Source organism: Pleurodeles waltl, chromosome 5, assembly GCF_031143425.1.
Source record: "Pleurodeles waltl isolate 20211129_DDA chromosome 5, aPleWal1.hap1.20221129, whole genome shotgun sequence".
NCBI lineage: Eukaryota > Metazoa > Chordata > Amphibia > Caudata > Salamandridae > Pleurodeles > Pleurodeles waltl.
In genome coordinates this window covers 263,138,193-263,165,017 of record NC_090444.1, presented here as the reverse complement: position 1 = coordinate 263,165,017, position 26,825 = coordinate 263,138,193, and the positions used below count along the sequence as shown (strand labels likewise).

Below are 26,825 nucleotides of genomic sequence, written 5' to 3'. Positions count from 1 at the left end.
GTCATCGAATTCCTCGCAGTCCGATTCGTGGATCGAGAAGGTACCTTCCTCTTCTTGTTCCTCGAACTCTCGGTGGGCTGTCGGCACGGACGCCATTTGAAGTCTTCTGGCTCGACGGTCTCGGAGTGTTTTTCGGGACCGGAACGCACGACAGGCCTCGCAGGTGTCTTCACTGTGCTCAGGTGACAGGCACAGGTTACAGACCAAGTGTTGGTCTGTATAGGGGTACTTGTTGTGGCATTTGGGACAGAAACGGAACAGGGTCCGTTCCATCGGCGTTCTTCAGCACGCGGTCGGGCCGACCAGGCCCCGACGGGGGATCGAAAAACTACCCCGAAGGGCACCGGAGCTCTTCGATCTTCGATGCGGTGTTGAATCTAACTACGCCGATCCCGAACGCAACAATACCGACGAAAATCTTCCGAATTTAGCTATCTTTCCGTTCCGAAACTCGGAGCGTCAGGAACACGTCCGAACCCGATGGCGGAAAAAAAACAATCGAGGATAGAGTCGACGCCCATGCGCAATGGACACAAAAGGAGGAGTCACTCGGTCCCGTGACTCGAAAGACTTCTTCGAAGAAAAACAACTTGTAACACTCCGGCCCAACACCAGATGGCGAGCTATTGCAAAACATGCGTATCTACAGCGACAGATGCCATCGAACATATATTTTTCTATATAAAAACCTATTGGCCTGGAATTATCTTTGAGTGTGTGTGTTCCTCATTTATTGCCTGTGTGTGTCCAACAAATGCTTAACACTACCCTCTGATAAGCCTACTGCTAGACCACACTACCACAAAATAGAGCATTAGAATTATCTCTTTTTGCCACTATCTTACCTCTAAGAGGAACCCTTGGGCTCTGTGCATGTTATTTCTTACTTTGAAATAGTACATACAGAGCCAACTTCCTACAACTGGTTACTATAAAAAGGCCACTAGATGGCAACATATTTTAAATGCTGGAAAAAGCAAGAGTCATCTGGCGATACATTGTAGCTATGCACTTTTGTCTGATGGCTTTCAAACGTCTTCCGGCGTACTGCTTTAGTAACATGCTGGCAAAAAGCCTACAGTTTTTAACACAGACTTAACCCTCATTAAAAGTTAGGTGAAAATACAATACCTGCTTTCCCAAGTTTTTAACTTCCAAAGGAGGCATAACATGAGGAATCTCTGTTTAACACACTGAATTTCGTTAAAAGCTTCCCTTCTACCCATAACTTTCAGCTGCTCTGACCTCCCGGACTCTATCAGGGGATAACTAAGATGGTGTGGTAATTATAACACAACTCCGAATTCTGATCAGAATTAAGGACTTAGGCCCTCCTTCTGTCCTAGGTGGTAAATGCCGCCTACCGCCACGGCAACGGCAACGCCCTCCAAAAGACCGTCACTGTGGCTACCTACCGTCTGCCATATTATGACTGTAGCCGGAATTCCGACAGAAGGCTGGCGGAATTCTGGCTACTGTCATGTCGGCAGATGGTGGTAAGACGCCATGCCAGTAGAACTCCACCGACCGTATCATGACACGTGATACGGCCTGGCGGTGTTCCGCTGGCGGACGCTGATGCTGGCAGCAGCGCCTCATCCCCTCTCCTGCCAGAGGACCCCCTGCAAGCAGGTAATTCGGGTGCTCTGACAAGGGGGGGGGTGTTGTGTGTGTGTATATGGGGGTGTGTGTGTGACTGTTTTTGTGTGCGTGCATGCGGGTGTGAGGCGTGTGGAATGCGTGTGTGCATGAATGGGTGTGAGTGTGCGTGTATATTGTGTTGTGTGTGCTAGGATGAATGTCAGTGTGAGTTGATGTGTGTGTGTATGAATGTATGCATGCGTGGGTGAATGTTGGTATGCGTGTGCATGTCTGTGCATGTAGGTGTGTGTATGTCAGGGGGTTCTCAGGGGGGTGGCAGGGGGAGGGAAGAGTGGGGGAGGACTCAGAGGAGGGGGGTGGGTGAGACCCCTATCAGTGTCAGGGAAGGAATTCCCTGGCACGGATAGTTCCTACCGCCATGGTTTTCGTGGCAGTAAGATTGCCCCGGAAACCACAGCGGTACGTGGGGTCATAATCCCAAAGGTAGGACTGTGACGGCCGCCTGGCTGGAGACCAAAGTCTCTAGCCCGGCGGCTGTTACCGCCCTGGCAGACTGAGTGGTACATTGGCAGTTTGGCTTGAGCCAAACCGCCAATGTCCTATTTTGGGGAACGGTACCGCCAGCCTGTTGGCTGTATCTTTCTCCAAAATAACGCCGTCTGCCAGGGTCATAATGAGGGCCTTAGTTTGGGATTTTGGATCCATCCCATGCTCATGCCAGAATGACGTTCTTGTCTGTGTCAACTCCCTACTCGTAACTCTACATGGTCCTCTTGATTCTTCTGTTTGTCTCCCCCACAGATCACTTCAGTCTCATAGTGTTGACTGGATGAGTTGTATCCTTCTGCTGCTGAAGTAAGACAACATTTTATTTCATTTTGCTTTCAGCTTTGCCTAGGAGTTCATAGCTTTCCTCACTCTCTCTCCTGTGACTTCTTGCCTTATTTGTTAATATTTTACTTTTTGTGAGAGCCTGACTGCAGCAGGCTGCTACCGAGTACTCGTCACTGCTGAGATGCCCCTAATGAGCCCACAGCACCTTATATAAACTGATCCCCATTCCTTCCTTATTATTATTTTGTGAGGGCCTGGCAGCTGCACACTGCTGCGGGTTCACTTGCATGCCCCAATCCCATACATAATTTTTTTTGTTTGTCAAACTTTCTTTATTGAGTTTTTAGGTGGCATGACATATGTTGTCAGATCAACAATTCACAGCAAGCCTTCATCGAGTACATTTGTGTACACTGTTTCAGGCAATCGGTTCTCATGGCAAAAAGTTAACTAGGATATGAATACATCATGGTTATCATACAGTGGAGCAGAACAATTCTAAGATATGCCACCATTTTATAAAAATGTCCTAAAAGAAAAAACACGCTGAATAACATTACAAAACTGGAATAATATGACCCAGCATGTTTGGTGTAAGAAGTGGATACCGGTTATGGACAGGAGCTCATGCTGGGTAGGGTCAGGTTGTGCGCACGACGGGAAAGGAACCACACCGCGGGGAGAGCAGGCCCACTAAATCTGGAAGAGGTGGAGAGAGCTGTGCATGGGTGGCAAGAGAGTAAAGGTAGTCCCTTAGAGAAGAACCACACCAGTTGACCCCAAATGTAGTTGAATCCTTTCCGTGTGTCCGTCATTATATCAGTCATTTGTTTCATGGATAGCGCCTGCCAAAGCCAAGTATACCACTGAAACATGGATGGGGCCTCGGTCTTCTTCCATGCTGTTGCCAAAGCTATCATGGCCGCCCCTAGGCAGAGCCAGACAATGGAGCAATAGCTGAATGTCTGGTGTTTTAAAACTGGATCTCTAAGGCCCAAATGGACCCAATCCGGACTATCTGGTATGGGAAATACCAAGGTATCCTTGAGATGCGATATTATTTCTTCCCAGTACGGGCAGATGGTTGGACAGTCCCATCATATCAGGATGGCATATATAGCGGAACTACAACCCTATGTTGCCCCACCCCTGCAAACAAATTGTTCAGTGGGGTGCAATTCCCTAGTAGCATTCATCCCCGAGGTTGTAGTACCCAGTGCATCAATTGATTGTAGTGGAATAGTTCTGAGGTTAGTAGGTTATAATCACAACAGCAGTTCTCAAACGTTTGTATGGCATCCCTGTGGAATAAGTCAGAGATCCTAAACATCCCCCTTACCGACACTTAACAGAGGGTCCTGGGTAGCGTGCCAGGGGAAAGGTCGTGTTGGGGTGTATGGGTGTGTGTGGGGAAGGGAAAGTCGTTAATTCAAAAGCTTTTGTGACCGAATCCCAAACTATCAATGTTTAAGTAAGCGTTTCTAGGGCTATCTTGTTTGGGTTTCCACAGGGCATCCCATATTGTGCGACCCGAGATCGCTCTATAGTATGTGAGGAAGTCTGGCAGCACTAAACCTCAAAGGCCTCTTGGGAGGGTTAGTATTTTGGAGGAGAGTCTCGCCATACAGCCCTGCCAATGAAGCATGTGATCATGAAGGTCTGTAAAAAAAATAAAAAAATAAAAAAGTCTCTATGTACTTCCATCAGGAGTCCCTGAAATAGGTACAGTATGCTTGGGGGCAGAGTCATTTTGATTGCATTGTATACGCCCTCCCCAAGTAAGATACCACGGGCCCAGCTCCTAATATCCACCACAGACATCTAAGTAAGGCAGGATAATTCACCTTAACCAAATCTGAGACCTTAGGTGTCAGCTTTATACCTAGATAAGTAATCTCTTTTTTGGCCCATTGGAAGGGGAAATTAGAGGTCAATTCCTCCATGTCCATCCTGGGGATTGTAAAATTGAATCAGTAGGATTTTTGTAGATTAACCCAGAAGCCTGAGACCGCTTCATAAGTCCTGCGCTCCACCAGAAGAGTCGATAGGGAGTCATGGGGGAAGGTGCGGACCAGCAGATTATCGGCCGCAAATACGGAGACCTTTGGTTCATGTGCCCCAAAGTTTAGCCCACAAATTTCAGGTTTAGTTCATATCTTGGCTGCCAGGGGCTGCATACTTTATTTTTTAATTTACCCGGCTTAATTTACCATCCACCATCTTGGGACGGTGAATAAAAATACAATATAAAGATGGCACAGTGGCTGCCTTTGAATGATTTTTTTTTTGCATTATGAAAAATCATTTATAGATGGCTGCAGTCCTTGCAACCGGATGCCCAAGTTCATCTTGTAATGATTTTTCTAAAAGCAAAAAAAAATTCAAAGAGGGCCACCAGGTGTGAATATACACATACGTAACGGTCCTCTTTGAACTTTCCCTTTAAGAATAATCATTGTTAGATGTCTGCCGCGCCTGCATGCACATGAGCAGTGGCCATGTATGGCAATAAAAGTATTGGCAAACTGCCAGTCCCATGCATGCTATGCCACCAGATTCAAGCTAGCCTGGCTGATACGGGGTGATACCCTGAAACTGGTCCTCGGTCGCTTGTTTCTAGTCCAGGGAGAACCTGGCTTGGCAGTTCGGGCTGTACTGTCCCGTGGGGAGCAAGGTCAAGACTGATTTGCATACGGCTGGGTCCAAACTGGAATGGCATGGAGAGCAAAACCACACAATGGATTAAACCCCGATCTGTGTCTGGGGGTGAATGTTTGATTTGTTCTGCATTCCGTCCATCATCTGTCATCTTTGCATTTGTCGCCGAAAGTGGGAAACGTTTTCCCAGACGTGGGTCCCATGCTCACTATGCCAACCGATTAAAGCTAGCCTGGCTGATGAGGGGTGATACCACGAAATTGGTCACAGTATGCTTGTTTCTGGTCCAGGGAGTACCTAGCCTGATAATTTGGGATGGACGAGTAGTGCCTAGAGTGCCTAATAGCCTGGAAGAGTAGCTGCATGTGAAGGCTTTCTGCCTAGAGTGGGAGTCACCGTGGGAGTCACCTCCCATCTCAGAAAGCTCTCAAGAAAGTACACATGTAAATATAGAGGAAAACACAGGGATGTAGCAAGAGCGCTATGACAAATCAGTCAACACTGCATGAATAGGGGCAGGAGAAGAAGAGATCAAGAGGTGGAGGATTTAGAGGAAGAAGAAGGTCCTAATTTATGGTTGAAATATCCAAGGAAGGGAAGCTGTAGATCTAGTCACTCCTTAACAAGTCTCCTCGGAAAACTGAGGAAAGAAGAGCATGAAAAAGTACGGCCTGACGAAAAACCCAAATCCTGTGAGACAGAACAACGTTAGGTACAAGCACGAAGTTCTGGCAAAAGGTGAGAAAATCTGCACTACCCACACCCCACTTCATCAATCCCAAGAGGAGCTTAGGGCTTTGGGTAAAGGGAGATAATGAAGCTCCTGGAAGAATTACGATTGCAGCTACCATCAATGGCCAGTGGGCAAAGCCCTCTTTAAGTCGCTAGCCTAAAGTAGCCCTGCCCCAATCAGTAGGCAAGAATGTCATTATGGGGCAGGTATCCATGGCCTTTAGCACAGTACCCCCAACTTAAAATTACATCACAACAGAAAAGAACCAATAGTAGAGAAAAACAAGTTACTTACCTTTGGTAACGCTTTTTCTGGTGGGTACAATAGCTACCTGTGGATTCCTCACCTTATGAATTCATCCTTGCGCCAGCATCCGACGGAAAGTTCTCTTCCTGGCTCTCCACGTCAACGAGGACGTCACAATAGCACGGCTCCACGCTACTCCGTCTGACGTCACCGTGCCAATAAGAGGTCCTCGTCGGAGTGCTGATGTCAGTTTCACCCATTTTTTACGTGCCTTTGAGGCAAATAGGTGCAAACCGACTTCCACAACAACTCCAATCAACACATATATACATAAAACCCTCATGATGCAACATAATCAAAATCATCATTTATATATATATATATATATATATATATATATATATATATATATATATATATATATATATATATATATATATATATATATACATACAGGGAAAAATATCAATATATTCATATATCTATACAATCACATACCCTAGTGCAATCAGACAGGCAACGGGGAGGCGGGCGGGACTGTGAGGAATCCACAGGTAGCTATTGTATCCACCAGAAAAAGTGTTACCGAAGGTAAGTAACTTGTACTTCTGATGGATACAAACTACCTGTGGGTTCCTCATCTTATGAATAGAGTCCCAAAGAAGTATCTCACTCGGAGGTGGGTGTACGTCTGATTACACCAAGAAATCCTGTCAAACAGATCACGCAAAGTGGCCATCCCTCCGAACCTCACTATCCAAGCAGTAATGCTTAGCAAAAGTGTGGAGGGACGTCCAAGTTGCCGCCTTACAATAATCCACCACCGGGACTCCCCTTGCTAGTGCTGAAGTGGCCGACTTAGCCCTGGTGGAGTGAGCCCTGATTCCGTCAGGAGGAACTTTCTTTGCCAGTGAGTAGCAAACTTTTAATCAAAGGATGACCCACCTGGAGATTGTTCTTTTATGGACTGCTCTGCCTTTCCGTTGACCAACATACTCCACGAACAGCTGATCCTCCAGGCGAACGTTATTTTGTCCTCTCAATATAAAAACTGAGAGCCCTTCTAGGGTCCAATCTGTGGAGTCTCTCTTACTCTTTAGAGAGGAGGGGAGGAGGGTAGAAAGAGGGAAGGGTAATAGTCTGTCCCATATGAAAAGGAGTGACAACTTTTGGCAGAAAAGCCACCCTGGTTTTCAGTACCACTTTATCAGGGAAAAACTAGGTTAAGGGGGGTTTATGGAAAGGGCCTGAAGCTCCCCAACCCTCCTAGCAGAGGTTATAGCAATAAGGAATACAGTCTTAAGAACCAAATACCTCAAAGGACATGAATGCATGGGCTAGAACGGTGAACCCATCAGAAATGTTAACACAAGGTTTAAATCCCACTGAGGCAAGTGAAAAGGCGTGGGGGGGGGGGGAACTTATTAAGTAAGCCCTTAATAAACCTACTTACAATCGGAGATTTGAATAAAGAAGGCTGATCCGGGAGACAAATAAAAGCCGATAGAGCAACAAAATAACCTTTCACTGTAGCTACTGAACAGCCTTTCTTTGCCAAATCAAGGGCAAATAACAAAACATCAGTAAGGTGGGCCTTCAAGGGATCTTTCTGCTTCTCTCCACACCAACTAACAAATTTAGCCCACCTATTGGCATAAATGGATTTAGTGGGGTGTCGCCTGGACGATAGTATACCATCCACTATATCCGGTGGGAAGAAAAAGAACTCAGGTTGCCCCGTTCAATCTCCAGGCATGTAGGTGCAAGCTCTGGAGGTGGGGGTGTAGAACATGCCCCTGCGACTGCGAAAGGGAGGTCTGCCCTGAGCGGGAGACGGAGCGGAGGGCACTTTGAGAGTTGTAGAAGGTCTGTGTACCACACACTTCTCTACCAATCTGGTGCCACCAAGATGACTTGGGCCCTGTCTTGGCGAATCTTCCTCAGAACCTGAGGAATCAAGGGTATGGGGGGAAATGCGTAAAGCAACTGGCCATCCGAGGGTATTTGAAACGCGTCCCCCAACGCTCCTTGCAACAGATACTGGAGACTGCAGAACGACGGGCAGGGCGCATTCTCCCGAGTGGTGAATAGATCTACTTGCGGAGACCCCCACATCTCGAAGATGTACCGCACTAGATCCGGATGGAGCCGCCACTCGTGGTCGGCCAAGAAGCACCGACTGAGACTGTCCGCACGCACGTTCACAACCCTGACCAAATGATTTGCTATCAAGCAAATCTGATGGTCCTGAACCCAGGACCAGAGCCGCAGAGCCTCTCTGCAGAGAAGGTACGACGCTACTCCTCCCTGCTTGTTTACGTACCACATCACAGTAGTGTTGTCCGTGAGGACTTGAACCGACTGACCGCGAAGGGAAGGGAGAAAGGCCTTGAGAGCCAGACGTATCGCCCGTAGTTCCAACAGATTGATATGAAACATCTGTTCCACTGGAGACCAATGACCCTTGATCTCCGGGTCCCCCAGATGAGCACCCCACCCTAGAGTGGAGGCATCCGTTACAACTGTGGCCACTGGAGGTGGTAGTGAGAACAGCCTGCCTTGGGAAAGGTTGCCGTCCACTGCCCACCACTGGAGATCTGCTGCAGTGCCCCTGGAGACCCTTATTGAATCCTCCATATCCGCTTTGTGCTGAAACCACTGCCTGCGGAGGGCACCACTGAAGAGCCCTCACATGCCAGCGCGCATGAGTGACCAACAGAATGCAAGAAGCGAACAGACCAAGCAGGCGTAAGACCTTGAGGACCAGAACAGCCGATCGATTCCGAAACATTGGAATCAGCGCCTGAATGTCCCGAATCCGCTGAGGCGGAGGGTAGGCCTGATACAATGTTGTAACCAGTACTGCCCCTATGAACAGGAGGCATTGAGAGGGCTCCAGGTGAGACTTGGGCACATTTACAGAAAACCCCAGGTCGAACAACAACTTGGTTGTCACCTGCAGGTGATGCAGCACCAACTCCGGAGACTTGGCTTGGATCAACCAATCGTCCAGGTAAGGAAATACCGCTATTCCTTTCCGCCTGAGATGTGCTGCAACCACAGACATCACCTTTGTTAAGACTCGAGGTGCTGAAGTAAGTCCAAACGGAAGGACTGCAAACTGGTAGTGCTGCGACCCCACTACAAATCGGAGATACTTCCTGTGTATAGGGATGTGAAAGTACGCATCCTGCAAGTCGACAGACACCATCCAATCCCCTTTGTTCAACGCCAGAAGTACCTGTGCCAGAGTCAGCATTTTGAATTTCTCCTGCTTGAGGAACCACTTCAAAATCCTCAGGTCTAGGATCAGCCTCAGACGGACGTCCTTCTTGGGGATCAGGAAATATCTTGAATAACATCCCTGACCCCTTTCCTGCTCCAGAACCAACTGTATTGCACCCTTCGATAACATGGTCAGAACCTCCTGTTGCAACAACAAAAGATGGTCCTCCGAACAAAAGGAGGGACGAGGGGGGAAGGGAGGAGGGAAATCCTGAAAGGGGAGAGCATATCCTTTTTCCACGATAGACAACACCCAGGAATCTGCTGTCATCAACTCACACTTGCGTAGAAAAAGATGAAGCCTTCCCCCCTACATGAGAGGCATGCTCAATAAAGTGGGGAAAACTAGGGCTGCCTTCCCTGCTGTTGTCAACCAGAGGAAGAGGATGACGAAGAAGGGTGTTGCTGGACTGCCCCTCTAACTATAACCCTCCCACGCCCTCTAAAGGGTTGATAAGACGGGTTGGCAGGCTGTTGGGCAGAGAACTGGGGCCTCCGGAACACCACCCCACGACCAAACCCTCTGAACCTGCGAAAGGACCTATACGGAGCAGCAGAGGTAGCTTGTAAACCTAAGGACTTTGTAAACCTAAGGACTTCGCTCAGCTCTCCTTAAAACGCTCAAGGGCAAAGTCAGCTTTCTCTCCAAACAGCCGTTCACCGTCGAAGGGCAAATCAAGTAAGGTGGTCTGTACGTCTGAGGAGAATCGGGAGGACCTCAGCCACGCATGCCTCCTTGTAGCCACAGATGTCCCCATCGCTCTAGCAATCGAGTCAGTGGTATCAAGGCCAGATTGTATAATCTGTTGCGCTGCCGCCTGCGCATCCAAGAAGAGTGTTCCAAAAGTCTTTTGCGCCTCCTGTGGCAGATCCCCAACCATAGCCTTGGCTGAATCCATAAGGGCATGGACATACCTGCCCAGCACACAGGTTGCGTTCACAGACTTAGGCGCCATGCTGCACGATGAAAAGATCTTCTTTGAAGACTACTCCATTCGTTTGGACTCCATGTCAGACAAGGCTACAGGGAAGGAACCAGGGGCAGACTTCGTGTAGCAAGACGCTTGAACCACTAGACTCTCTGGTGTTGGATGACGTGAGAGGAACCCAGAATCCTCGGGCACCCCCCTATGTCTCCTTGCAACTGCTCTATTAACAGCTGGAGCCGAAACTGGCTTCCTCCACAACAGGCTCCAACAATGCCTCGTTGAAGGGCAGCAAAGGATCAGCTGATGATGTAGAAGGATGCAGCACCTCTGTCACCAGATTTGTCTTTACCTCTGCTGCAGATAAAGGCAGGTCCAAATAGTCTGCTGCCTTTCTGATGACCGAGTGGAAGGACGCTGTTTCCTCCGTAAACTCCCCCGGAGATGAAATGTCCCATTCCGGGGAAGTATCCAATCCACTGGCAGATCCCAATCCTGGAAATTCCTCTGAAGGCTCCATAAGCTCCCCCTCTTCTAATTGACGGTATTCTTCTTCTTCAAGAAGACGCAAGGCTTCTCCCCGCGACCGCAAGCGGGATTCTAACCTCGGTGTCGACATCGACTCCATTGACGCCGAATCCCGACCCGGCACAGAAGATGCATGGATCCGAATATCACTCGGACCCGGCGCCGACACGGACTCCAACAGTGCCTCCTTCGGAGTCGGCTGGCATGCAGGTAATGGAGCCGGCTGACCAGGGGAGAACATCGGCGTCGGCTGACACAGAGACGGCAACGGTGGCACTGATGTAGATGGGGACGCCATACCTCGAGGAGACACCATCGACGTCGACCCGGCCTCCTCAACCGGGCAGAACAGCATAAACGGCTTTGACTGATATGGAGCCGGGGAGCCCAAAGAAAAAGCGAATGGCCCTGTGGGACCTGCCGGTGCACCAGCAGGAGCCATAGCCTGGAAAACAGCATACACAGCATTTAAGAATGCCGCCGGATCCGCTCCCGGAGCCGGGAAGGCAGGATAACGCTGTTCTTGATCCTGCTGCTGCACATCAGACTCTTGCAGTGCCGGAAAAACCTGAGAGCCATGAGGAGCCACCTCGTATACTGACGGCGTCGGAGACACTTATGGGCTTTGGGGCTGCGGTGTCACAGTAGGGCTCACTTCCCAATTACTCTGACGTCGAGTTGATGGAGACCTCGATCTGCTCCATGTCGAGCGGCACCGTGACCCATGACGGTGCCGAGAATCATGCCGACGCCTCTTCTTATGCCTCCTGGAAGAGGTGTGAGAGGAAGCCCTCGTGTGTTCTTTTTTCTTATCCTTCGCTAAGAAAAGCTTGGCCTCTCTTTCCTTAAGGGCCTTGCTATTGATACTCGACATCGTGCTCAGAGCTAAGGCACCAAAGGCAGTTCTCATGTGGATCCGTGACCGACATCCTACCTCCACACTCACTACAAGACTTGAAAACCGATTTTCTCGGAGGAGACATTGTAATGAACAAGGATACACACTATCCAACGAGCGAGGAAAAAAACGTTGCCGTTGAAGGCACGGAAAAAATTAAACTGACGTCAGCACGCCGACGAGGACCTCTTATGGGCAAGTGACATCAGACGGAGTCGGGTGGAACCGTTCTATTGTGATGTCCTCGTCGACGTGGAGAGCTAGGAAGAGAACTTTCCGTCAGATGCTGGTGCAAGGATGAATTCATAAGGTGAGGAATCCACAGGTAGTTTGTATCCATCAGAAGCTTAGGCTGTTGGGAGTCACATGCAAGTACTAAGGGACGCAGACCTATCTTCCTAACAAAGATAGCTAGAATTGTATCATCTCCTATGTTCATACACCCTCAAGCCAATAGGCTTGGAAGTCCTGATCAGCAGACATCAATACCATTTAAGAGTGAATCTATTACAACCTAGCAGAAGCATGTGGGGAGGTGGTTCAAGATCTTTGGTAGCCTGAGTGAGATCAAGAGTATGAAAAGAGGCATATAAAATACACCTGAATTATAAGAGGCTCGTTTAATTTTCTTAGCATAACATGAGAGCTTCTGGATGAGGCTGGATGTTAATTTTTTCAGACTGAAGCTTTGGACAAGGCTTAGAATACCTCTTTGCTATTGATGCACTGTGCAGCAGAACCATCAAACTATTTAGACTGAAGCTTTGGACAAGGCTCAGAATATCTCTTTGCTATTGTTGCACTATGCAGTGGAACCATCAAACTTTAAAAGAAAAAAACATTTGTATATGTAATTAACTGTTTTACCCACTTACAAAAGAATGAGTTACTTACCTTCGGTAACGACTTTTCTGGTGGATACATTAGCTACCTGTGGATTCCTCACCTAATGAATACTCCCATGGCGCCAGCATTCGACGGAAATCTTCTTACTAGTCTCTGCACGTCGACGAGGACGTCACTCTAGCCCACGCGACGCCGTCTGACGTCATACAGGCAATAAGAGGTCCTCGACGACGTGCGGACGTCAGTACCAATCATTTTTTACGTGCATGAGAACAACCAGGCAATGCAATGAAAGAGCAAGGCAACATCCCATTATATTGTAAAAATACACAACATAGCATGAATAACTGTAAATCTTTTATATATATATATATATAACTCTCTCTTTTAAAATATATACACACACCAAGTATATACACAAAGATATATACATATATACATATATATAAATATATTATATACACATCTATTGCACCCTCAAAGACCAAGAGGAGCGTACTCAAGGATTACTTGGTAAGACCAGAAAGGCAACGGGGAGGCGGGTGGGACCGTGAGGAATCCACAGGTAGCTAATGTATCCACCAGAAAAGTCGTTACCGAAGGTAAGTAACTCGTTCTTCTGATGGATACAACTACCTGTGGATTCCTCACCTAATGAATAGAGTCCCAAAGCAGTACCACGCCCGGCGGTGGGTGCCTCAATGGTCAAACCAAGAAATCCTGCAGCACTGACCGTGCAAAATGGCCGTCCCTTCTAACCTCAGAATCCAAACAGTAATGTTTTGCAAAAGTGTGAAGGGACGACCAAGTTGCGGCCTTGCAGATGTCGACCACAGGAACACCTCTGGCCAAGGCCGAAGTGGCCGACTTAGCTCTGGTGGAATGAGCTCTAATGCCCTCAGGAGGATCCTTCTTTGCCAAAGAGTAACATATTTTAATGCAAAGAACAACCCACCTGGATAGTGTTCTCTTGTGGACTGCCTTTCCTCTCCTCTTGCCCACGTATCCAATAAACAGCTGATCCTCCAGCCTGAAATCCTTTGTTCTATCAATAAAGAAGCTCAACGCTCTCTTTGGGTCCAGACGGTGCAGTCTTTCTTCCTCTTTGGAAGGATGAGGCGGAGGATAGAACGTGGACAAAGTAATTGCCTGAGCCAAATGGAAGGGTGAAACAACCTTCGGGAGGAAAGCAGCCTTGGTCCTCAACACCACCTTATCCCCATAAAAAGTTGTATAAGGGGGCTTTACTGATAAGGCCTGCAACTCACTCACTCTCCTTGCTGATGTTATAGCTATCAGGAAGACTGTTTTTAAAACCAAATACCTTAAGGGGCAAGAATGCATAGGTTCAAAAGGGGACCCCATAAGGAAAGTCAGGACCAAGGACAAATCCCATTGCGGCATAACGAATGGCTTTGGAGGATATTTATTTAGAAGACCTTTCAAGAATCTGATAACAATAGGGGATTTAAATAAAGATGGTTGGTCTGGAAGACATATGAAGGCTGACAAGGCCGATAAATAACCCTTAATGGTAGCCACTGCACAACCTTTCTGCGCTAGAGACAGAGCAAAAGACAAAACGTCCGATAGATGAGCATGCAAAGGATCAATCTGCCTCTCTCCACACCACGCAACAAATTTAGACCATCTATTAGCGTAGATAGATTTAGTGGAGTGTCGCCTGGCCGCTAATATAACATCCACTACCTCAGGCGGGAGAGAGAAGGAACTCAGGTTGCCCCGTTCAATCTCCAGGCATGTAGGTGCAGACTCTGGAGGTTGGGGTGTAGAACCTGCCCCTGCGACTGCGAGAGGAGGTCTGCCCTGAAAGGGAGACGGAGCGGCGGGCACATTGAGAGTTGGAGAAGGTCGGAATACCATACCCTCCTTGGCCAATCCGGAGCTATTAGGATGACTAGAGCCCGGTCCTGGCGAATCTTCCTCAATACTCGAGGAATCAAGGGTATGGGAGGAAACGCGTAAAGCAACTGGCCGCACCAGGTTATTTGAAACGCGTCCCCCAACGCTCCCTGCATCGGATAATGAAGGCTGCAGAACAACGGACAATGCGCGTTCTCTCGAGTGGCGAACAGATCTACCCGAGGAAACCCCCACCTCTGGAAGATTAAACGGACTTGATCTGGATGGAGACGCCACTCGTGGTCTGCTGAGAAGTGGCGACTGAGACTGTCCGCACGCACGTTCAAAACTCCGGCCAGATGGTTTGCTATCAAGCAAATCCGATGGTCCTTTGCCCAGGACCATAGTCGAAGAGCTTCTCTGCAGAGAAGGTACGACCCCACTCCTCCCTGCTTGTTTATGTACCACATCGTGGTAGTATTGTCCGTTAGGACCTGTACCGACTGACCACGAAGGGAAGGGAGGAAGGCCTTGAGAGCCAGACGTACAGCCCGTAACTCTAACAGATTGATGTGAAACATCTGTTCCTCTGGAGACCAAAGACCTATGATCTCCAGATCCCCCAGATGAGCTCCCCACCCTAGAGTGGAAGCATCCGTTATGACTGTGGCCACTGGTGGCGACTGCTGGAACGGCTTTCCTTGTGAAAGATTGTTGCTTGCAATCCACCACTTCAAATCCACAGCAGCATCTCTGGAGATCTTGACAGTACCCTCTAGATCCCCTTTGTGTTGAGACCACTGCCTTCGGAGGCACCACTGAAGAGCCCTCATGTGCCAGCGAGCATGCGTGACCAACAGAATGCAGGAGGCAAAAAGACCGAGCAGACGAAGGACCTTGAGGACTGGAACTACCGCTCCATTTTGAAACATTGGAACCAAATCCTGAATATCTTGAATCCGCTGAGGCGGAGGAAAGGCCCGACCCAATGTTGTATCCAGTACTGCCCCTATGAACAGGAGGCGCTGAGAGGGCTCTAGGTGAGATTTGGGCTCGTTCACCGAAAAACCCAGGTCGAACAACAACTGGGTCGTTGACTGCAGATGATGCGACACAAGCTCCGGGGACTTGGCTTTGATCAACCAGTCGTCCAAGTAAGGGAATACTGCTATCCCCTTCCTTCTGAGTTCTGCCGCAACCACCGACATCACCTTCGTGAAGACTCGAGGTGCTGAAGTAAGACCAAACGGAAGGACCGCAAACTGATAGTGTTGCGATCCCACCACAAACCGGAGATACTTCCTGTGTGACTTGAGTATCGGGATATGAAAGTAAGCATCCTGCAAGTCGACAGACACCATCCAGTCTTCCATGTTCAACGCCAAAAGCACCTGTGCTAGGGTCAGCATCTTGAACTTTTCCTGCTTGAGGAACCAATTCAAGATCCTCAGGTCCAGAATTGGTCTCAAACGACCATCCTTCTTGGGAATCAGGAAATACCTTGAGTAACATCCTCGACCCCTTTCCTGCTCCGGGACCAACTCCACCGCGCCCTTTGAAAGGAGGACTTGCACCTCCTGTTCTAGCAACAGGAGGTGTTCTTCTGAACAATAAGAAGGGCGGGGCGGGATGAGGGGCGGGAACTCCCGAAAGGGAAGGGTGTAGCCTTTTCCCACAACACTGAGAACCCAAGTGTCCGATGTAACAGTCTTCCATTTGGTGAGAAAATGCTGTAATCTTCCCCCTACAGGAGAGGAGTGAGTGGGAAATGGTGGAAGCCTAAGGCTGCTTCCCCTGCTGCACCCCGCCAGAGGATGAGGAAGAGGCAGAGTGCTGCTGAGAGGCTCCTCTGGTGCGGACCCTACCTCTCCCCCTGAAAGATCTATAGGGATGGGAAGAAGCAGGTTGCTGATATCTTCCCCGAAAGGAAGAGGAGGAAGAGCCACGCCCAAATCCACGAAACCTCCTGAAGAATCTGGAAGAGGCCGTGGAAGAAGGAGCTTGGAGCCCTAACGACTTAGCCGTGGCCCTGCTTTCCTTAAAACGTTCCAAGGCCGAATCAGCCTTAGCTCCAAACAGTTTGTCCCCATCAAACGGGAGATCCAACAATGTGGACTGTACATCTGCAGAAAAGCCCGAGTTACGGAGCCAGGCCTGTCTCCTTGCCACCACAGTTGTGCCCATTGCCCTGGCTACCGAGTCGGTGGTATCCAGTCCCGTCTGGATAATTTGGGTCGCAGCAGCCTGGGCATTTGAGACAAGATCCAAAAGACCCTGGGGAAGCTCTGTAAACGAAGAGGAAATGTCATCCATCAGAGCATGAATATACCTCCCCAGGATACAGGTTGCATTGGTGGCTTTTAACGCCAGACTGCAGGACGAAAAAATCTTCTTCGACTGCGCCTCTAGCTTCTTTGAATCTCTGTCCCCAGGCACCGTCGGAAAAGAACCAGGCGCTGACTTGGACGAACAGGAGGCCTGCACCACCAAGCTCTCCGGCGTAGGGTGCCTAGATAGGAAAACAGGGTCAGTTGGAGCCGCCCGATACCTCCTGGCCACGGCTCTGTGAACTGCTGGGGAAGATGCCGGCCTCTTCCACACCTCTAACACCGGATCCAGCAGAGCGTCATTAAATGGCAACAGAGGCTCCGCCGCGGCTGAGGCCGGATGTAGCACCTCTGTTAAAAGGTTTTGTTTTGCCTCCACCACCGGCAAAGGCAGGTCCAAAAAACTAGCTGCCTTCCGTACCACTGCATGAAAGGAAGCAGCCTCCTTAGTATATTCCCCCGGGGACGAAAGGTCCCACTCAGGGGAAGTGTCCAGCCCACTGGCCGACTCCAGTCCACGCAGCCCATCACCCGAGTCCTCTAGCTCTCCTTCCTCTAGGGCTCGTTGGTACTCCTGCTCTTCTAATACACGGAGAGCACGTCTCCTTGAATGAAGTCGTTGCTCAATACGCGGAGTCGACAATGCCTCCGCCGAAGTCGAAGATCGGCGCCGATCTTCAGAAGCCACCGACGCCGCGTCCGGCGCCACAGGTAACTTCGGCGCCGACAAAAGAGCAGCTGAAGCAGATGGAGTCACAGGCCGAAATCCCGACCTCGACGTCGACGGTATGGAAATCCCCGGGGCCAATCCTTCTGACGCCACCGGAGCGGCCACCGGCGCCGACACTGGCGCCGAGCCCACGTTCCCAAAAGGGAGAAAGGGCATAAAGGGTGCCGGCCGAAGAGGCGCAGGATCACCCAAAGAAAAGGCCAAAGGCCCAGCCGGAGCACCCCCTGGAGCCATCTGTTGGAAGATGGCATACATCGCATTCAAGAATGCGGAACTATCGGCTCCAGGGGTGGGAAAAGCCGGATACTGAGGTGCCTGTCTCGGAGGCGACCCCGACGCCGGCCTCGGCGTCTGCGCCGGAGAAAACACTTGAGGCTCCAATACCTCAATCACCGACGCCTGTCCAGGTGAAGTTGGAGACGCCGGAGAGGGCAACGGCGTCGAAGGATGCGGCGTAACCGTGGGACTGATCTCCCATGTCCTTCGGCGCCGATCCGAAGACCTGGAACGAGTCTCCTTTGAATGACGCCGAGATTCTCTACGGCGCCGGGAGTCTCGATGACGCCGATGTCTTGGGGAAGAAGACTTCTTGTGATGTTTCTCCTTTGATTTTGCCATAAACAGCTTCGCCTCACGTTCCTTGAGGGCCTTTGGATTCATGTGCTGGCATGAATCACAAGTCGAGACGTCGTGGTCGGAGCTCAAACACCAAAGGCAATCGGAATGAGGATCCGTCACCGACATCTTGCCTCCACACTCACGACAAGGCTTAAATCCAGACTTTCTCTGCGACATTATTACCACAGCGAAAGACTACGCAGCAAGATATACACTGTAACCGCAAAAGTAACAGTTGCTCCCTCGAAGATAACCGTTTCGAATGCACGGAAAAAAGGGAACTGACGTCCGCACGTCGTCGAGGACCTCTTATTGCCTGTATGACGTCAGACGGCGTCGCGTGGGCTAGAGTGACGTCCTCGTCGACGTGCAGAGACTAGTAAGAAGATTTCCGTCGAATGCTGGCGCCATGGGAGTATTCATTAGGTGAGGAATCCACAGGTAGTTGTATCCATCAGAAATTCACCATACAGAAGCATGAAGACCCAGATGTGCTGAAGCAGATAATGCTCATCTACTGATCAAATGCAATGAGATGCAACCATGGTAGAAGTTTGTAAGACCATACTGCAAACTAGTTCTTAATAAAGACTTTGAGGTGATCTCTATACTATTACATTACAACTCATTTATGTAGAAAGTTAACACACAAATAAGCGCAGAATTCTAATATTTGATTCTGCTTGCCGGGTTATCAACAGCAAAGATTTAGGGCCTGATTTAAAGTTTGGTGGAGGGGGTTACTCTGTCATAAATATGATGGATATCCTGTCGCTGTATTACAATTCCATTATAGCTTATAGAAATTGTAATATGGCGGATGGGACATCTATCAGGTTTGTGATGGAGTAACCCCTATACCAAACTGTAAATCAGGCCTATAGTCAGAAGCCTCTTATATCTCAATTGTCAGTAACCAGCTCAGAATTGAAAAATAACTTCAAGAATAGCACTGAATTCTGATCATGTTAAAAGCCAGATTTCAATTAACAGAATGGTCTGAACTCATTCCAAGTGTTAAATAAAGGCATTTGGAGCAATGAGCTCTGTATATTTGGAATTTAAAATTCTAATCTTGATACTATACCACAGCTGGAAAGCTTTTATCATAGGCTTTCTTCCATAATTCCAATGGTGTTCTTGCATACAGCTGTCCAATATCACTGTCAGAGACTGGAGGTGATCCTAAAAAGTTGATTCAACATTATTCATAGACAATATTATACAAAAAATGGCAAAACAAAACCACCAAGTGAAACTGAAAATAACAATGCTTCACATACATTGTGACAAAATGTTTTAATTCTAACTTGTAGAGAAAATAATGGACCATAATTTCAGAATAATAAGTAAACACTGAACAAAGAAAGGAGAGAGAAGTTACAAAATCCCACTCCTCCATAATTGTGGAATATCTCCTGCCATATGAAGGATCGCAAAATACATTTCAATAAAAAGAAATATGCCTGTAGGAGTCAACATGTACAGTATAGTTGGCAGAAAATGTCAACCCTACGAAAAGGAAGGAGGAGCTCTTGTTCTATTGCTCGACTCTTCGTGAGTGGAAGAACACAATCTGCCACTTTAGGAACTCTGGAAGCTGGCCTTTTTATCACACATAATATGGAGGAAGTCAGGCATCTCAGCAAGGACCGCAGAACACATTTCACTTTCTTAAGTCTTTGTTTCTGACTGAAAATCGGTCGTTCTGGTTTCCTTGGTTTAAAACGTTAAGCACCATTTTCAGATTTTTGTCAAGGTAAGAGAGAACAGTTTTCTTGGTTTCACAAGTGTTGCACTCCTTATTTGAGCTCCCGTTCATTGTATCAGCTGTGCCTGGCAGATGTTCTTTCTGTGATTTGAACAGCTCCAAGAAGAATGACAATGGCTTGTGTCATTTGCCTTCAATATTCTCACACTATTAAAGTTTGTAACATACGTTATATGATGCCGTACTAAAGACTGAGGGACACAGGGGAGATCTGCTTTACAGTAAAGCAGGGAAAGGCAGGAAAGCACTCACAGTACACTTCTCCATTATTCTTTTCATTAGGCAAGTAAGGGACTTCTTCCTCTTTCTCTCCCCGGTAAGGACGAGGGCATACACCCTAAGAAAGGTCAACCTTGAAAATTTGCTCTTGCCACCATAAGTGGTCGAATTGAAGAGCATATTTTACCCCTCCATCTCAAATGCTTCAGCATACTCTCAAACTCTTTCTTCACAACCAAGGAAAGAAAGGCATGAGCAGATCCTCAGGAAGTCACTGCAAGCAATCAGGCGCACAATCAAGACAGCACCATCACAGGTATGGACGTCGGAGAAGACAGTCGGAGAAATTCAATACCACCTCCCTCACACTGTCTGAGAAGAAGGGTTTCTTCTGTAACCAATGTGGTGCCTTCATGGTAGCAACTGGAATGCTCAAGCTGTCCATAGGAGGCCTGATGAGATGAGAAACTAATGGGCACAATGGCTTTGATGGAGCACACTGTTGTAGCACCTAAAACTACACAATGTGGGGGCGTTGCAAACCTGGACAAGATGTTGGAGGCAATTAAGATCACTCCCAGGCCTCCTCCCTAAACTGGCTTAATCCTGGTGGCATGGACTGGTGCCTGCAGCCCTAATCAAAGCTGTGACTGAGTGGTGCACCCCCCTCCTTGGTTATCGTCAGCCAACGCTTGCCTGCCGTCTCGAAGCACCATTGGAGGAGTGGCAGCAGTTGTATAGCCGAGCTATGTGGCACCTGGTTGGAGACACAGGGGGGCCTAGATGTGCCATCCCTGGGGTCCAGTGCTTTGGGGCCATGGGGAGCTGGGTCTCCTTTATCTCCTCTTACTGCGGTGGCTGGCCCATTGGTGGCTGCAGAGTGGCAGCGAGGAGACCTGAGCCCGATGGCGCATCCCAGACGTAGGAGGCAGCTGGACTCTGCAGAGGCCCAGACCAGTGTAACAGAAGAGTTCCTTGCCAGTGGAGACCTCAGGGTAAGAGCGGATAAGCCGAGTGGTATGCCCCATGTACGGAGCTTCCAGAGCCCCAGGGCACTGCCAGAATCTGCTAGCGGGGCTTAGGGGGGGAGACCCGTGGAATGGACCTCTCGGCTGCTCGAGCTACCACCTCCAATAACGCTAGGGACGGGCAGGACAAGAGTGGGAATTTGCTGCCCTGCCTCGAGGGCCCTACCTGCAACCTAACTGCCACTGGGCCTGCAGCAGACGGAGCCATGCAGGGCCTGATCTAGGCCTTGTGTGCCCCATGTGGCTGTGAGGGGCTGTCTACTGAGTGGACACAGACTGGGTTCTGTCAGCCCACACAAACGGCCTTCCAAGATCGAACCCCGGCTGCTTGTGCTTCCTCTAAAGATCTTCAAACAGACGGGTCAGGCCAAAGACCATAATAACCACGCTCCTATGACAAACTTTCCCTTAATGATAGGGGTGGCCCAAAGATGAATGATCTCACGCTGCTGCCCACAAATTGAAAGATTCAACAGCAGGTAACTCACAGCATCCAAACTGACCCACTTGTCATCCTAGTTGGGGCCTGGTCCATGAGAGCCTTCATTATGCACATGCAGACTGTACTCCTCTGACGTTAAGGGCTATATTCCAGGCGTACCCTTTGGCTGCTCATGCTACTCCTAAGGATTCTGGGTGGAATTCATATGATCCATTGGTGCCCCTCCCTGCAGGACATGATCAAGGTCTGCTGGTGTGCCTGTGCTAACAACAAGAGTCTGGTGACCCTTTCTCCCTGCTGTCGGTGCTGGCGCCTTCACCTCTCCTGTGTGTAGCTGGCATGTGGAAAGATAAGGGCCTGTCACTGGGTGGCCAGCCAAAGATTGATAAGTTCACCATGTGTCCCTCTGAGTGCCTCAGATATCCGTCGGCCTGTCCCCAGGCACTAAGCCCTTGTCCACCACATATGTGGCACAAATTCTTCAGGCCATCCAGACCTTTCGCGAAGCACTTGAAACAAAGATTGGCAAGGTAAGAGTAAACAGTGCGATTCCTCCGCAAGACATAATGTAGCCAGGAGGGTCACAGAGACGGAGGGCAGAGTCTCTACTACTGAAGATGACACTAATGACCTAAAGGCGAAAGTGAACACACTGACCACTACCACCCACATCCCGAAAGCGAGGGCAGTAGATGCAGAAAACAGCTCTCGGCATAACAACCTTTGCCTTGAGGGGTTCCAGTAAGATGCCGAATCCTCCCCACCCCAAACGTTTTATAGAAATTGGGTCAACTCCTGGCTTCCTGATGGGGCTCTTTCCCCCTGGTTTGTGGTGGAGCAAGCTCATCGGGCCCTGGCTCAAAGATCCCCACCAGGTGTGCCACGCACCCCCAGCATTACAAGAATCCTAAACTACAAGGACAGAGACATAATTCTACACCACATGCGCACCCAAGGGAAACTCACCTTTTAGCCAACTCCTATTATGATCTTTCTGGTTTACACAGAAACAAGGTAAATCCATTTAAGCGGGAAATTAAAACTGAGAGCAATGGTACTACAATATATGTTGCTCTTCCTGGAAAACTGAAAGTAATCTCACAATCTTATACCTACTTTTTCGACACTCCGGACGAGGCCAGGGAATGCGCAATGGAGTAAAGGGCTCTTAAATGTCACAACCCTACTGGTGTGTCCTCCAGAGATGGTCCAGAGCTTCCTGTTGTTACATCTGTGCCATCCTGACCTCACTGACATACCAAATTCAGACAAGGACGGAGTTCTGGCAAACGTTCACCCGAATCCTCGGATACCAAACCAGGAGGCTCAAGGGGAGGGGAGAGGTACCCTGCTGCCATGAAGACTTAGACTAAGTACATGGTGAGGCAATTAGCGACGTGGGGCATGGGTTAGATGGGAGCAGCACTCATAAAATGTTTCTAAACTGATATCACACATGACAGCTGGCCCTGGGCTCAAGGCGTCTGATAACGGCCGACAAATTATCCTCTTTTGGAGGAGGTCCACCTTGAATACCCTACAATGTATACTATGTTGTTGGGGATGTTGTGGCGATAGATGCTTCTGGGGTGGAAGTGTGGAGTTGGGGGTTTTATTAGTTACGAGGAAGGGTTTGTTTTTGTTTTTTATTGGTTCTTATTTGTTAACTCATTATATACACGTGCACACCCAGCACTGCTTGCTCCACCTCAACCTGCTGCACCACCAGACTTTAATCTTGTCCCCTATGACTAATTTTCATCTCCTCTCCTGGAAGGTTAATGACCTCCTTAACCGTATCAAGTCTTCGGCTGAGCTTCACTTCATCGAGAGATGCTCACAGAGTGTTGCCCTGTTACAAGAGACCCATCTCATGGGCTCCAACTGCCCCTTTTTGCACAGATTCGGATCCGACCAGGTCTTTCACCCATGTCTTATGGGAGTTCCACACAGATTTCCCCTTTGTGGTCACACAGGTCATTCAGAACCCTCACAGCTGCTATATAGAAGTGGTCGGCATGCTCGAGGGAAAGCCTCACAACATCTTTAACATCTTTAATATCTACGTGCCCCTACAACGTCAGAAACAGACACTCTCTGAACTCCTGGAAGTCCTCACCAACCTGCCTCCAGGGGTGGTGAACCTTGGTAGGAGACTTCAACGCCACTCTGAATACTGACCTTGATGTCTCTGAAACGCCTTTGAAGCACCGCCCGGAGATGTCCCAGGTGTTTACTTTTTGGAATGACTCCCTGGGAGTCTGTGATGCCCGATGGGCGTGACCCCCGGCAACACGTTCATATACTCACAAATCTTCAGCTACAAAAGCACTCTACCGCACTGATCTCCTTCTCCCTGCCACTGATGTGACACATCTGACTGCTGCAGACATACTTCCTCCCTTGATTGATCTCAAGATCACTCACCACTTATATTTTGCATGGGGACGTCTACGACATACAATTGATCCCTCTGGCGACTAAATGCCTGGTTCCTTACTGAGGACCGATTTGTAGGGTATATGACACAAAACTCCACTCGTACTTTGAGATAAATACCCGGTCGGTCAATAAAGTGGGTAAGGACTAGGTGGCTGGTAAATCCACACTGTGAGGCGAGGCCAAAACATTCCTCTAACATGTAGTTCAAGACAAATTCCATGTACTACCGTGGAGCTTGAAACACACAATTTACATCTAGAGACTGAAATAGCCACCAAGGGTCCGACTCTACACGTCAACAATTAGAACAGGACTGGCTAGTCCTCACACAGCTGGTGAATGACAAGGCTTGCCAGTGTTGGATAGCGTCTATTTGTCATGTGTATGAACATGGTGAAAAAAGCAGTAAACTCCTATACTGGCTTTCCACCAAGGATGCAAGCTCCAAACTGATCCCATCCATCGTGGACACTCCAGAGTTGTCCTATACACACCCCTACAAAGATAGCATATGCTTTTGCTGACTTCTATGAGTAGCTCAAGAGGTAGCTAGCCTGTTTCTGATGGACAAGCCTTTTCCACGTCTTGTACATGTGAATGAGAAGAGCTCAAGTCTCTTCTTACGGGCGGCTCAGGACCCGGACGGGTTCCCCCTTGAGTATTATCATAAATTTTGTGATATCCTCATCCTGTATCTACTGAAATTCTATTTTGAAGCATCACAGGACGGTTTTTTTCCGTCTGGCCTAGACTTAGTTACTATAGTGGCTCTTCATAAAGCAGGGCAACCGGAGAAGGCTGTGCCTCGTATCGTCCCATCCCCATGATAAACGCAGTCATCAAGATTTTTGCTAAAGTTCTGGCTATCAAACTTCAACAAGTCCTTGGTTCCCTAGTGCACTCAGACAAATGTGATTTTATGTGCCATCTTAGCACCTGTCATTGTATCGGGCGCGTTGGTACTGCAGTGGCCTAAGCTCAGGAATCACCAGACTCCATGGTACTTAAGCTCATTGACATCGAAGAGGCCTTCGACTCAGCTGATTGGACTTATCTCGATCTAGTCCATGTGAATCAACACAAATCACTTCTAGTTCCAGTACGCAGCGACCACACCACATTCTCCTGGTTATTGGACATTCCTGTATGCTACCTCAGTTTCAAATACTTGGGCATATATATGTTACGATGTTACCAGAGCTCACCCGCAAGATGAATCTCACCATGTTACTGACTACTACCAAAGGCCACCTGAACACCTGGAGAAACCTCTCCCTCAACACATTGGGACAGGCTGTACTCATCAAAATGATGATTCTCCTACGTTTCCTATACATATTGCAGAACCTTTCCACTGCACATCCCTAACCCATGGTTCACTGAGGTTACAGCACTCCTTTGCTCCTTTCTCTGGGGAGCTTGCACCCCACTCTGTATCACCTTTAACAACTGCCACAGGTCAGTTTATGACAGAGGGCAGCGGGCATCCGATTATATTCTTGGGCGTCCCAGCTCCTAGTAATAAATAATTAGATGAACAGGGGCTGGAGTGAGCCACCTTACCAAATTGAGTTGACTGTCCCATCCCATTCCAGACAACAGAAGTCACTCAGACAATCTTTCTCACCTGGAGGGTGGTCAACAGCTTCATTGGCTGGTACAAGAAGTTAACCCAACAAATACCTCCATGGAGAGGCTGATGGCTTAGTCACACGGCGTGGCTGGAGGACTTCCGGGGATGAGACTCGATAGGGGTCACAACACTGGGAGATGTTTGGAGCGGGTCTCATGTACACTGATTTCAAAATTTGCAGTTAACCTTTAAACTCTCACATATGCAATTCCATAATCACCTGCATCTACAACATGCATTCATAGTATACTGTGCTGAGATGAATGAACTGCCTGACTTCAGCCTGTTGTAAGCGAAGGTCCTCAACGGCCTCTTGGTATGAGGTGGTATCGCTCAAATCTACCTTTTTATCTTTGATGTGTAATGCCCCAGGGGCTCTTGAAACACTCAGATACCGATGGGAGCAGTGGGTGGGGGATTAAAGGATATTAAATTGCGCGAGGCCTGCATGACCTGTGACTGATACAAATGCACTACCTGCATATGACCTACTTTACACCTCAGTGACTGGACAAGATGGAATTTTCATAGTTCTCAACTGCACCTACTGCTCGCTCCCTAATACCTACTTCTTCCACATGATGTGGCAGTGTCGCCTGTTGCGCACTAGTGGCACATATAGCTCTGTCTTTATCTCATATGTTAGACAGGACAATTGTGTTGACGCCAAGGCTGGCATTGCTGGGTCTTTTGGAGCAGACTGTAGAAGGCAGGGGATATCACATGCTTGTGGGCCTACCAACTGTGATTGGAAAACAGGACTGGTATGGGCTGTGTGCCAAGCAAGAGGAACTGATTTATGTTGCTAGGAGCTGTCCCCAGGAATTGGTCAAGATGTGGGGCAAATCGGAAGTCTCCTTTGGTCTTTCAATACTATCTGGAGGTGTGACTCTTGTTGAAGTTGATATGACCTAACTTCATAGAGGGGTGGGTGGAAATGGTGTGCAGAGTAGTGCATATACAATTTCTTCTTGTTGTATTTATGCTTCAAAACTCAATAAAGTACGTTTATATCAAAATAAACAAACAACATCTAGCCTTGACACTAGACTAAGGTAAGCTGGCTAGTGGAGGATCAGTTCGAGGCACTGGCAGTGTAATCTTGAAGACACTATTCACTGGTGGCAAACTGAGGATGCCTTTTGAGTAGGTGTTCTGATATGGAATGTGTCACAGTGTCAAAGAGCTTTCAACAT

General features: G+C 48.6%; 1 protein-coding gene across 2 annotated transcripts in view; it reads right to left on the bottom strand.

Annotated features, from left to right (window-relative positions):
* Nucleotides 1–26,825, bottom strand: part of DYNC2LI1 (dynein cytoplasmic 2 light intermediate chain 1) — a 271,075-nt gene that overhangs the window by 18,147 nt on the left and 226,103 nt on the right. For both annotated transcript variants that reach the window (XM_069233995.1, XM_069233996.1), the window contains one exon: nt 19,182–19,279. In XM_069233995.1, the coding sequence (XP_069090096.1) occupies nt 19,182–19,279 (98 nt within the window). The remainder of the gene's footprint in view (nt 1–19,181; nt 19,280–26,825) is intronic.